Source organism: Mycetomoellerius zeteki, unplaced genomic scaffold (assembly GCF_001594055.1).
Source record: "Mycetomoellerius zeteki isolate Tzet28-1 unplaced genomic scaffold, Tzet1.0 scaffold98, whole genome shotgun sequence".
NCBI classification, from domain to species: Eukaryota; Metazoa; Arthropoda; class Insecta; order Hymenoptera; family Formicidae; genus Mycetomoellerius; species Mycetomoellerius zeteki.
In genome coordinates, this window is record NW_017258021.1 from 3,420,040 (window position 1) to 3,434,504 (window position 14,465).

At 32.8% G+C, this 14,465-nt stretch overlaps 1 protein-coding gene across 1 annotated transcript in view; it reads left to right on the plus strand.

Moving 5' to 3' along the window:
• Positions 1 to 14,465, plus strand: part of cpx (synaptic transmission protein complexin) — a 129,072-nt gene that overhangs the window by 31,080 nt on the left and 83,527 nt on the right. The window contains exon 2 of the mRNA XM_018460797.1: positions 5,289 to 5,389. Within this exon, the coding sequence (XP_018316299.1) occupies positions 5,335 to 5,389 (55 nt within the window). The 5' untranslated portion in view covers positions 5,289 to 5,334. The remainder of the gene's footprint in view (positions 1 to 5,288; positions 5,390 to 14,465) is intronic.

The window sequence follows — 14,465 nt, forward strand, 5'->3', positions numbered from 1 at the left end:
TATGGATAATTTGGTGTGGATAAAAGAGAAGATAACTTTGAGAAGAGATCATATATGCAGAAACTAATGAAAATGGCCGTAAGCGGTCAATTGTATACACTTTGCTTTACGTGCTATTGTCAATAGCAAAACAATCGACCATATGGAGCGGGGAAATCTATTCTTGATGAAAGGTGTAAAGAAAGGTGAGTATATTTATAGCGAGAAAAGGGGGGAGAGGAGAGAAAACACGAAGCAAAATTATCCTATTATAAAGCATTTATATCGCACTTCGGAGCATTTGCTTTTCAATGAGCTCTTTAGTTTTCTCAGTATTACTAAAAATAAGCTTGTTCCGTTCTTCGTGTCAATAATTTAATTAAACGATACTTCTGTATTTCATTGAGCGAAACAGCCAGTGGTTATTTGAAAGGAATTGCGTGATTATATTCTCTAGTATCCGTTCGTCGCTTTTCTATCTATTCATAAACTATTAGATTATCTCTTTCATTCCCCTCTTCCTCTCTCTTTCTCTCTGCTCATGCTCCAGTTGAAAATTTATGCTAATTGAGGAACACTCGTTTCGCAATGGTCAGCAGTTTCCGGGATTTTTCGGTGTTTGCAACATTACCCACATGAGTGAATTCATTTACTTTCGAAACTACGAATATAAAGTTAATATGTCGAGTTTGCTTCCCATAATTCAACTTTGCTTAATCACGTTCATTTTTATGCAATAATCATTGCGAGTTGCGACATGTCAAACGTGCGCGATTTAAAGCGTGAGTATATATACACGATTTCATTAACAATCCAGAAAAAAAATTGATTTAACCTTTCGTTGTGTTTGCATAAAAGGAGCCGTATGGAGTATTACGGTACCTCTATTTCGTCTTTTACGACATTCAATTGTGTGAATTTCAGTTCGAGAAAAATTTAATTTTTCCTATGAGAGGAAAAGAGAAAAAGACAGAAACATTCGTGCGAGGTAGAGGAATGTCTGAAAGAAGGAAAGAAAAATCGTGACGGTGAGCTGAATTGAAAATTCGACAGCGCGAATGACGCAAGTAGGTTTTTCGGTACAGTCGACCGCACGCGTAAGATGCATAGGATGTGCCGGGCCGGAAATTCCGGCATCCTGGTGACTGGATGAACAACGTTAATAAGAAATGCGCTCTCGGGCAATGTGCACCGTGTACCGAGAAATTCAACGATGCAACTATGTCCTTCTCCATTCTATCTCGCTGCCAGTTTGGGCTAATGTCGGGTCGCGCATTTCAGAGAAACGACATTCGCAGGCTGTCGCAATGTCGTTTTATTGTGGAATCGCTCTTATTCGCACGAGTATAAAATATTCCAGCTATTTTAAAATTCAATAAGTGAACTGAATAAAATTTTTTTGTACGCTTTTCTCTACTTTTTTAATGCTTCCGTCTGTTTTCAAATAAGGATATCGGGTATGGTTTATAAACGAAATATTCTAGTAGATTTAACTTAATGTTTTGTTTATTAAATTTTATTAAAAAGTGCTTGAGTGTTGTATGTTTAACTGTATTAATTTGAGCCTTATATAATTTTTAATGAAAGATAATTACTGTTGCTATATATTTGATCTAATACGAAACTGATCCATTAATAAAAAGCTAAAAAAGTCTAGACTCTCTTCCTTGGGGTAAATAAACTCTTCAAGTTGAACGTTGCAGCATATGAAAAAATATTTGCGAATGTAATGAAGAAGAAGCACGTAGAGGTTTGTAAAACAAAATCCGCGCGCGCGCGTAGATTATAAAATGTACCTTGTGCGAGTAAGTAAGATTAATATGTAGTGAAGTAGAGAGCAATTGTTTTCACACGCATCGTATACCGTTATGTATACAAATACTCGCGCGTATTCCCTGATTACATAGAAATACAGAGGAGAATAAAATTTCTTAGTAGAGTTTTCTTGCTGTTAACATCGCTCGACCCAGATCCCAGTGATGGATCGATTGATTGCGCTGACAGATGATTCCTTTACATGACTTCTTACTTACGCGAGATGATGCGGCATAATTTGATCGAGCATCGTACTCGAGTATTTATGCGTGTTCGTATCAGCTCCTAATGTCAACTTGATGAATTGAGTATCAGAGTTAATTTCTTTCTGGATTGCAAGTAATATAACAACTTTTCTAAGATTTTCCGTGGAATATAACGCTATATGAACGTTGTATCGCAAAATCGAAAGTAAATTGATTGTTAAATTCCGTCGGTTACAGAGGCGTGATAATGTTTTATCACATTAAATGGATGAATAAACCTCCAATTTGCACAGATATATCTTTATCACATGTGATCTCACGTTAATTTAAACATCGTCATCGAATTATTTTAACAGTTTCTATCGTTACTTACAAAATCCTCGTGGTTGGACGTTATTCATGGACCAGTCGGTTTTTATTAGCTATCTATCAACTCTTTCCGCATCATCCACGAGAACCGCGCCTGTTGCCTATTATACTCTCCATTTCCTGCTAGCCACTAAAGCATGAAATCCTTTGAGCCGTCTGCATATTTTACCGATACCGCAGTCATGTACAAATCGTATTCCTAGTAGCTGTCTTTTATATAATCGAGAAGACGAAAGAGGTAATGGTGGCAACAAACAAAATATATTATAGTATTCGAAATTTCTAAATTTTGAGAAATTTAATATGATTATCATTTTCCTATAATATTTTTATATCACAGCAGAATAATTAAGATGAATTACAAAAATAATTTTTTTCAATCCGAAAAAAAAATAATTCTATATAGTTTTGTTAATATTAAATACAATTTTCTGGTTTTCAAAATGTGTGTGCGAGTAAATATTTATAATAAAGATATAATAATATTAAAATAAATAGGAATTTTATATAAATATAGACTCTATAATTGTAATTTTATACATCTATTAATTATTTGTAAATATTATTGCGTTTACCAGTTTTGAAATGAAGCTGAAACATCGATCAAATTGAACATTTTGTCGTCGCTTTCATTAAATAGATTACAGCAAGGGATCCTTGAGCTCTCCGTCCAGGTCGTCGCTGCCCTAACGAGGCATGCGCCTTTCTCTAAGATGAGAGATATACATGTAACCCTTTCCTCTGTGTTCCTCTCTCTAAGAGGCACTTCGGCAAGCTTCCGCTTTGACCCTTAACGACGTAGCACGTGAAATTATATAGCAAAGCTATGTATGATGAAGATTTTGCGTATATCGTGAGCTTTCTGCCTCGATCGCCTCTATACATTTGCAAAGATAATTTCATTTTGATTAATTATCTATATATATTTTCTATCAAGTTTTATATATTTATATTACATCGTGTAATATGGTTCAATTAATATAAATTAATAATAAAAGTGTTAAGAAGGGCTACGAACCATAAGAAAACAATATGTAAATAATAGATATAATATAATTAATAAGAACTAAACAAATTAAAAATAATACAAACGGCGTTTCAAGTCCGATCGGGTTATTCTCAATGATAAACATACAAAAGTGATAAGGGTATACATATTTAAATTATAATTATATATATATTTATATATTTTATCGTATGTTATCGTATTTGTGTCCATCTCTATGATTTACTAAAATAGCGAACAATAAATTTAATAATTAGTATAACTTTAATCAATAAATTGTATTTATAATACAAAATTTTTAAATATCTGCAAGAATTGTCACATAAGATAAACTATCGATCAGAAATATTTTTTATAATAGGAAGCAGGGGTGCGTTACGTCACTAATAAGAAAAAGAGTGCGTGCACGTGGGTAGCAACCCTTTGTCACTCATCGTTAGGGCATAAATTGTCGCGTGTTGTTGGAAAATCACGGAGATCGGTGGTTGGGAAACAGGCGCCGAGACGTCTCGACGCCGTTTCACTGGCGTCGTCTTCTCCAGGCTCCAGCTTTCTTCCTTCCCCTTCCTCTTTTGTCTATCCCCTTATATTTCTCTATTGATCTCTTCTTTCATCGTGCAACTGATCGCTCTCCATCCGCCATATTGTATTACATAATTACAAAGTTACAAGGATATACGTATTAAGGATTGCTTCTTGTTTTCTACCCGATCCTTAAAAACAAGAACTGATTAGTGTTCCAATAAACTGTTTAACTATATAGTAACTGATATTTCATCAATTTTATCCATGTAGTATCATCAGTTATTGGTAGAGCTAATCAGTTTATCGGAACACTAATCAGTTCTTTTTCGTAGGGGGATATAGCTATTTTTATAAATTTTGGAAAAAAACTTAATCAAAACAAGAATCTACACTTTCAGCAGATTCAATTACCGCGATCGAATGTTTATTTCATGTACTGTCAAATTTCGAAATATCAATGTAATGGAAGAGGAAGATTACTTCCGATATTGTGCGCGACGTGTGAGTATGACATAAGATTAAAATACTTTCGTCGACGGGCATTAAGGGCGACATCATCTCTTGGGAAGCGTGTTTCATTTCAACGCTGTAGCACAAAGTTAGAGAAGAAAATATGTATATGTATTATAGAAGAATGTAATATTTTTCATAACCGTAATCACTACCTCGATGATTTAAATGGTAAATTACTGCAGATTTCAGATTTAAAAAAACTCCAAAGATATATCAGAGCATAATTTAAGTAATTATTAAATAATTAAAAGAATTGGTAAATACAAATTTAGATTTATATACATATGATAAAAAATAAAAAAAATGATAAAAATAGGGATCTTATATTTATTTAAATATTAAGTACCTAAAATAAAAAAAAAATTATTCACAGAGATAAATTCTCGGCTACTACGTTACTGATAAATTAAAGAAATAGTTTATTAAAAGAAATGTAACATTCATAAAAATAAGATTAAATGGAATTAAATATAAAGAAGATAAAAAAATGCAATTATATAAATAAAAGATTAAAAATAATATAATTAATAAAGGAGGAACATAATTTGCTCATTTATATAATTCATTCTGAGAAAAATTTAATAATAAGCGGTTAACTATTTGACATGCAATCATAAAAGAAAATTATAACCAAAAAAATTACGTATTTATGAAATAAAGTCATCACTGTATGAAAATTGCTTTTTTATAACAGATAAATCAATTGCACACAAGAATAATGCATATTACTGAATTTTTATCAGATACAAGTCCAGCAGCATAGAAGCGTAAATAATAAATAATTAATTAACATAAATAACTAACGCATAAAACATGTAAAACTTCAATCAAAAGATAAAAAACATGAAGTAACAAGCTTTAATCTTTGTTTACAGGTTTCTGTAACTTTGATAGCGGTGTGAAAAACCACAAAGTAATAAAATGGCTGCGTTTGTGGCGAAGCAGATGGTCGGAAACAAGCTCAATGCGGTTAAAGGTACGTGATTTTAAAGAATGTTTCTTTCGGTTGTATTAAATTATATTTTCTTTTGACAGTTAATTAGCTAATTTATTTTTCGTCTCCGTAATTCGAATTATTTCATGACATCTTTTACATCTTTTATGTCGGTGTCAGCACATTAAATGAGAAAAATAAACTATGATCTTCAATGTGTCTGTAAAAATCTGGAAACGCGAATATCTCAGGCTAAACGTTTTATCGCGATCACGAACGCTGCTTTTACGATAAAATTCAATCGTAACTGTAAAAGGAAACGCTTTAAAGACTTCTCGGAATTCCTTTCTATCCACGCCAGTTTCAGCAAGAACGTGACTCGCTGCAAATTTGTTTGCCGCCATCTTGGATAGACTCCGAGCGGAACATTATATCACTCGATTATTTTGACATGAAGTATTCAATTTATCTTTCTTGAAAAAAAAAAAGATAAAAATTTAAATATTAAAATTATTGTAAAAACTGTTTATTTATTTTCTATCTACTTTAAATGAAAGTATTCACTTATAAACAAATATATGAGATAATCGAGTAATTTAAAATCTTTAAGACTAAAAGTGCAATGTTTTGAACATGTTATGCCTGGCACGTCGTGTATCAGCACGTTTTGCTTGTGCAATTATCGTAAAACCGGATGGATCAGCATGCAACAACCGTGGCAATCCTTGCAGCTATTATGGCCACGAGCATCTGCAGTAAAATTGCGCTATCTTTGCATACGCGCACATAGTCTTCGCCCTCGGAGTCTTGTTCGTGTTTATCGTTATATTGAAGCCATTATGTTTCGGAAATTTTCTATACGATTAATTTTCCTGTTGTAACACGCTTAGGGCATTTTCAACGATTGCATAATTGATATTGAGCTTTTCGAAATATATTACTTTTAGAAATCAAGTTTTGCAATGATAATGATGAAGGATTATGATAAAGGAAGCAAAATTTCAATCAGAACATGGAATACAATACATAATGCAGAGATATTCAATACGAATATTATTTCTTCTTTTCTTTCTCTCTTTGTAACAAACAGTATGTACTAGGTACATTTATTCACAACAATAACCATAACAGAATCCGAATTTACGTTATCAATCCACCAATTGGCAATTATTTTTCGTTAATATGAAAATTAACGTTTTCAAATTTTGGCCGTAATTGCGATTAGAAATTAATTGAAAATGATAGAGAGACGTACCTGTGGAGACGAACCGCGATGCCCTGTTCGTTCGTTCGTTCGCTTCTATAGGATGTCGGCGGATTGAACGATGGCCAGCAATAAAACTTCTGTCATTAAGCGAAAGTTTCAGCTTTCGTGTGCGACGAAGCGGGGAAGCGTGTCGCGGGGAATCCATAATGGGAAAAGCGGAGAAAAAGGGGACTTTCCTCACACAAATCGCGAACTCGACATCTACTTTGAATTCTTCGTCCATTTGAGAGACGGGGATAGTAGTTTTATGAAATAGAATAGATGGATATGATGTAGAACAGTAAACTTCCTCTTTGTTATTTTATACAATGTTTCGGGAAAACTTTCTCTTCTTCCTTCGAAATGCTTAACAAAGTATTAGATAGGCAAACTGCAATATAAAATTCATATATAGGAGATTTTAACATGCAAATGTGCCGAATGTATAAATATATGTATATATTTTAATATACGTATATAAAAACTACATAGGGTACAGCGGGGTAATTTGAATAATTTCAAACATTTTAAACAATTTCTCGAAAAATAATAATTTTATCGTTACTTTGAATATGTAGCAGAAAACTCACATGTTTAAGGAATATTTACCTAAAGTATAAAAAATTAATTTTTAAATCTTGAGGTGTAATGTCATTATCCGATTTCCTCCTACAATTTTAATGAAGCTCAATTTTGAGAGAAATCTGGATATCTTAAAGGATAATTTGAATAATATTGAAAATGAACATTAAAATTACAACACACACACAAAAATCAAATTTTGTATTAAAATACTTGAACTCATCCATAATTTGGTCCTGTTCATATACTTTCTACGTAGATTTCATAAAAGTTCAAGAAAGCAGAATATATTCTTATAAACTGCAGTGACAACCGAAATTCTCTACCTACCTTGCTTAATATAAAACTCTCTACAAACTTCCAGATACCATACACAGATATCTTTTCAAACCTACATAAATATGTAGACTACAATATCTTCTTTGCTACTAACCCCAAATATAAAACATGGCATCTCAAATTTTTTTGAAATTCTTGCAAACGCTTACTATTATCCAAATTTCCCCGCTATTCAAATTACCCCGCTGTATCCTATATGTATATGTATATTAAGCTATATAAACAAAATACCTATGTATAAACAAATATAAAAATCAAAACGAATCGTGAACGAACGCAACTATGATTAAAAGAGGAAAGGGAAATTAGGACAGATGTAGTGGGAGAGAAGAATCGGCAACCCAGACCTCAATTGCAGAAGCCAGGTTCAATGAAAGCCTACGACGGTTTTGCAAACTGAGCCGCATTTAGAAGTTTGGGTCGCGTGAGCCATGTCTCGCTTCTCTTTCCTACTTCTGTCCTTTACTCCGAAACTCCAGCAGCTTTTTCGTTGCCTACGGAGGTTAATTGAAATCCTGCTAATCGATCGACCGCGACCTATGGTATCGAAACCTAACTACGATGAGTTGATGAAGTGCCAAAATAAAAAAAAGATAGATGAATCACGAGACTTCTTAATAAAAACGTAGGATAAAATTAAACAAATAATTGTTTTTCACGTAATTGTTTTCGTTTCCATGATTTATTGGTTTGATTAACTTGCCACAACTTTTTAATTCTCAACATTACTTGAACAAGTACTTAGTACGATAGCGACATATATTATTGAACTTTAGCAAGTACCATTACTTGAATTAATGGTGTTTATTATGGACATTATCATTTAATCAATAAACTGAACTATTCAACGTTATCGCGATGTGACAGACAATTGTCCCAATTAATTATGCGCTTCGTGATTTATTCGAGGAGATAACATGGGTATTTCGACAAATCATCGTGATAGCATGGCTGTCCCTCATCTTTGACAACAGAAATTCATTTTTGAAAATAATGCGGATTGCGATGGTTGAAAATGAACCTTGAGAAACAACGTGTACAAATCATCGTATTGTGTAATGTCGCAATTCGGCAGAAATTTTCCGGATAATTTCGACCGCGTACAGCATACAGAGATCGTAATTTATGTCCCAGATACAATTACGCAGTTGCCTGAGATAATTAACGTAATGATGTCATACACTCGCACGAGACAGGATACCTTAATTGCGGAACTTTCGCTCGTCGTTAACGATTTCCTCACGCGCGATATACTTGTTGCAATACAACGGCGATACAATTACTCCTAAGAATCGGGCCAGCATCGATTGTATCGAACAATTTCACTAAGAGCCATTTGTAAAATTACGCATTGCAGAATCTGATCATTTGATCGAAATAATCTAAATTGATCATTTGATCGAAATAAATGTGCTTGACTTTTAAAATCGAACATTCTCTCTCTCTAAATAGTTTTTCCATATATACAACTTAAAAATGTGTGTGTTTTTAATTGGAAAATTTAAGTTGGAATTCAAGATTTATCTCTCTAAATATTTAAAATTGGAAAATTGCGAGGAAATAGTGAAATTGACATAAAGTAATTTGCATCGCAATATTTTCCACAATAACATCAGAATTTTAAGTAACGTGTCAATATATAATACAAGTCAATTTAGTAATTAAATATTTGACGTTCCTGCATTTGCAAATTATTCGTTAAATATAGAATATTATTGATAAAATGCGGGAGCAAATGCGCCGCCATCGATTAAATGAATAAACTGTTTAAAGATTCGTTAGTTAATATGATTGAGTTTCATTAAATGAAAAAATATTGCTTTCATATATCTATGTTTTATATATCAGACAAATTTTAAATTTTTTTGCTCTGATACCGTTTACTATAATTACACTAAAAAAAATTTCTAGTTGAAAATGGACGGATTAGAAGTTTCTGGTTAAATTTATTAGAATTCTAGTTGAGATAACAGGAATTCTGGTTGATACAATATTTCTATATAAAATCTACTAGAGTTCTCATTTTCACTAGAATAATTATATCAATCAAAATTCTGATTATCTCAACTAGAATTCTAGTAGATTTAACCAGAAAATTCTGATTCGTCCATTTTACACCAGAATTACTATTTAATCCAACCAGACCATTTTTCTCAGTGTAATAATGAAAACATTTTATTCGACAGAATTATTAACCAATCACATCACTGTTTCAAGTTATCCAACAGTGCATCTACCTTAATTGAAATCTCGTTTTGTAATATTCGACTAACGATTTGTCATATGATAGGGGAACGAAAACGAGGAACGTATGGCGGCGCAATCTGTCGGAGAAACGAGCAAAAAAGCTCGATATATTTCGTGCTTGCGTTTTTGCGGTTGAACGTACCGCCGATCGATCGTTCCAGTTTTGGTTCGTTAAAAAAACCTCATAGGGGATTTTATAAGAAATAACTTCGTTACGTCGAGTAGAAGGAAAAATAGAAAATTTAGACGCGAGATTCCATAATTTTCAGCTGCTTAATCGAGAAATTCTTATTACCTGGCCATTGGTAGTTAAAAAAAGGATCTATATAATAAGAGTCGCGTCACTTTTAAGACTTTTATTCTATTAATGATTTCATTGAATGATTTATCCTTCAATGATAGAGACATCGATTGCTAATGCTAAAAATATGATGAGATGGAATTCTCATATCGCGAACTTTTTATCGGACGTATATTATTACGAGGAAGTTCTGTCTGAAACATCGCTTTTTCCTCGCGCGTATTGAAATTTTCGCCGCCGTTGCCGCGGCCGAGTTACGTATTTCTATGCGAGTCGATTTATAGCGATTTCGCATTACATACGATCGCTACGTTTAGCGATATTTAATTAAATCCCGTCTGGTAGGCGGAAACTTCTGTCGATAGTTCGAAACAGTTTGTAACCACTCTTACCACGGCCATCGGCCACGGCTCGCGGCGTGAATGGTCACGTGAACACAACAACCGTTATTCAGAAAGCCGATCAGAAGTCCAGATAATGTGTGAGTCGTTTTGCATAACAAGAAAAATTCATATTGGACAAAAATATGGAACATGCAGGGTCGTTTAAATAGGGGATTGAAGGAAGATTGATACATTTTCCAGTAAATGAAATAACAACTTTATTGCTTACGTATAAAATTAGTTATTACATTAACAATAGTTAAATATAAAAACACAAAAGCTGGAGTTTTGTATACGTTAAAAGTAAAGTGTCAGCAAAGTTGCTATTATAAAGACCTATATATTGAAAAAAATGATGTTTCAGCAGCATTATTTTAAGTGAAAATAACCTTGTTGATTTATAACAACAATATTAATAAAACAAATAAAATTTTATTAAAACAAGAGCATAAGTATTTATTTTATTAATGGCGTTATCGAATTAACAAAATTATTTTCAATTAGTGCTATTAAACACATCACTTTTTTTCAGTGTAATAAAAATATCTTAATCGGCACGTAGATAAACAGAGCGAATTACAGAACAAATAATTAAAATAATGAAAAAGAGTAAGTTCTTGCGATATTGATTTTGTAATGATTGATATTTTTTCACGAAAATATTTCCGCGGATTGTAACAATAAAGGTTTTTCTTTATCTGTGTAGTAATATACTTTTTTATGACGCGCTATCTCGTTATACATTCAACAGTGCAGCTAGTCACTGCCGCGATGCGACGAGTATTTTCCTTCACCTTTTACATAATTTCATTAGAAGGGTCGAGTTAGTTTCATAAGCGTAGCAAAAATGCGAACAAGGAAAGAAATGTAAGGAATATGATAGGCTTGGAAATTTAATCAACTTTTTCTCTTCTTCTCTCTCTATTCACCGATAATATGTCCTCTCTCTTTTTCTCCTTCTCATCTATCTTTCAATATTATTTTATATAAATATTATTTCTACTATTTTTAATCTAAAATAATGAAAATTCTTTGCTTCATTAAGAAAACATTATTTCAGATTCGAAGTTAATAGACGATAAAAATAGTAACTGCTTGGCTCTATTCGAAAATAATTTAAAAGATACTTTGTTCAATGTTACATAAGAATTACAAATTATTAAAATCTTTTATATTATATATACAGACTTTTGAAGCTATCCTGATATATCAAGATTATTTACTGAATGTAATTTATAAAAGGTATTATTATTTATTATTACTTTCGACAATTTTGAGTGAGATATATGCAGGGAGATTTCCGTCCTTATAGCATGGCTTGAAATGAGGTAATTTATTTTAAGATCTCCTATAGCGGTAGAATTCAGGAATATTCCGTATATTGAGACCTTTTGTCTGAATAATCTAAAAAGGACAGTGCTAGCTTGACGAGTTTGAGTAAAGAATGTAAGAGATTCTATTATATCTCATTGCAGCAAAATGGATCATAATAATGACGTATTGGCAGTTTAAGTCAGCCAGATTTCTCCGAAATGTGTTTACAAATGTCGCACCGAACTCTTATAATTTCGTTCCTTCTCGTTCAATTCGAGATATATTTGTTCATAATATTTCAACTTTGAAAGTTTAAGCGGATGAATCACGCATAATTTCCAGAACTGTTATTCCGGACCATAAGCAAGAATAATTTTCTCTACGATCTACTTGCAAATCGTACTTGAAGCTTCTGTTTACATAAGAATTATTTCTCTGTTTGATACTTCTCAAATATATGCTAAATGTTGGTTGCAACTTAGTTTCTCAGTCATTTCTCCTTGTTCCGCAAGCTGCAAGGTTCGTGAGACTTTCTAGGTAAAGCTATACATTCTGAGAATGAGGAACAAAGAAAAAAGAGAGAGAGAGAGAGAGAGAGAGAGAAGCAAAATCGACGACTACGGAAGTGAACGAAGAGAACGATGAGAATATCAAAGTTGAGAGAGAGCTAGTGAGAAGTTTACGGAGGTGGTCTCCCGCTGCAGGATTTTCCTCGATCAAACGCGTTGATCCCATGAGTTTACCGCGCGACCATCGCAGATAACTAAACCAAGATAATAGAACGCCTGGATTTCGGACGAACTTTAGTTAATTAACATAACTCGTTAGTCAACGATAAAAACCAAGTAAAATTTGAAGACACAGAAAAAGAGATTCGGTATAAGTTTAAAAAATTCCGAAAAGTAGAAAAAAAAACTGAAGATAATTTCTTTTTTACTTAAAAACGTTATTATCTTCATTCTGATCTTGGAAAAATATTTAAAAAAATGTCCACCTATATCAGTGTCCACTTCAGCTAATCATCCTGCAAACAGCCAGTACAATGGAAACATGGCGAGACAGCTGTCGGATCGTCGGTAAACGAAAATATTGGACGATACCATCATGACCGCCACCGCGATTATGCTAATTGCAGTAGCAGCGATCACTCTGCGTGACAGCGATGGCGAATCGATCGATCGTTCCGGTGCGGCTAGGTAGTATTAATTAATTGGATGCCACTAATTCGGTCAGATCATTTGCATGGCACGATATAATTGCAGGCGCGAGAGCAATAAAATACGGAATTTAGACGACATGTTCAGTCCAATGACAGTGCATTCATGAATGTCTGATGCGTCTATATTCATTTTGATTAAACAATACTTGAGTTGAGTTCTGACTTTAAGATTTAAGTATATTCTTCTATATTCTGACACACAATTAATTATGTGATTCGACTGTCTTATGCTTTTCGTAAAAACTGAAAGAAATATCATGAAATGTCTGTTCAAGCGTGACTATATCGAATACAACTGATTATACATGCTCATTTCAAAAACATTATTTATAATCGTTCTTAATACATTAAAATCTTTCTATATTTTTATCTATTTTTAAGATATCTTATTTGCTATACTATCTATAAATTAATAACTGGCCCCCCATCAGAGTAAATTATGATTCTAAAGTGATACATTTAATAGTAAGAGTTATATTAATTAAAAATTTTTTAGATTATATTTTATTATTTAATTAATTTTAATTTTATTATTTTTTTACGCTCCTTTAACGTAATTAACATCCCTTTAAAATTTTTCTTTAAAAAACAGGATTTATATTTTGGAAATAAAATAATTTGCGACTCAGTGAGGAGTTTTTATACACGCGAACGATATTCAAAGGGCTGAAGACTTAATCGATGCATAAACTGCTTTAGGCCACAGCCACATACCGCGCTGGTTTACTTGACAAGTCAACCGGAAGTTCCTTTTGACCCGATAGGTCGGCAGAGTGAACCTACGAGGTCCTGCATATACGATCTGAATTTCCAGCTCAAGTACCATCCTAATCGCGTGATTAATGAATCTATTGTCCAAGTATCTAATATAATATTGAATATTATAATATATATTTTTTTTTTATTAAAAAATGTAGTATTATTCAAGAATTATTTTATTTATAATTTAATAAAAGATGGAAAGTAATATAATGTAAAGAATAATGTCCTTTTCATTTTTCATTACGCAGGTTCTTGCATCTTTATTTTAAAATTGTTAACAAAATATTTTGTATACCAATATATCTCGATTTATTGACGATCTATAATTTACACATCTCCCTTATCCAAAAATTTAATTTATTATTGTGCATAATTTCGAGATTCAATGCGTTCACATAAATTCATGAATTGATGAGTTCCCCCAGTTACGATATATTCGATCAATTTCGAAATAATTAATCATTTTCATCGTGTCACGATATTAAGGCATCACGGCCGCGGGGTCATTATCTCGATTCCCGACGTGGCATTTCTCACACTTCGGCATCGCTGGAGCGCAATTTTCAGCTCTAAACGAAGCTCCCTCCGCGTGCCATTCTCAGCCTTTCTTGGCCATTTTCTCCACCCTCTTGCTCTTATCCGTGCGCGTACTATATTAAGGATTCCACGACGATAGTGGTTGTGGATGACGATAGGTCTCTCTCTCTCTCTCTCTCTCTCTCTCT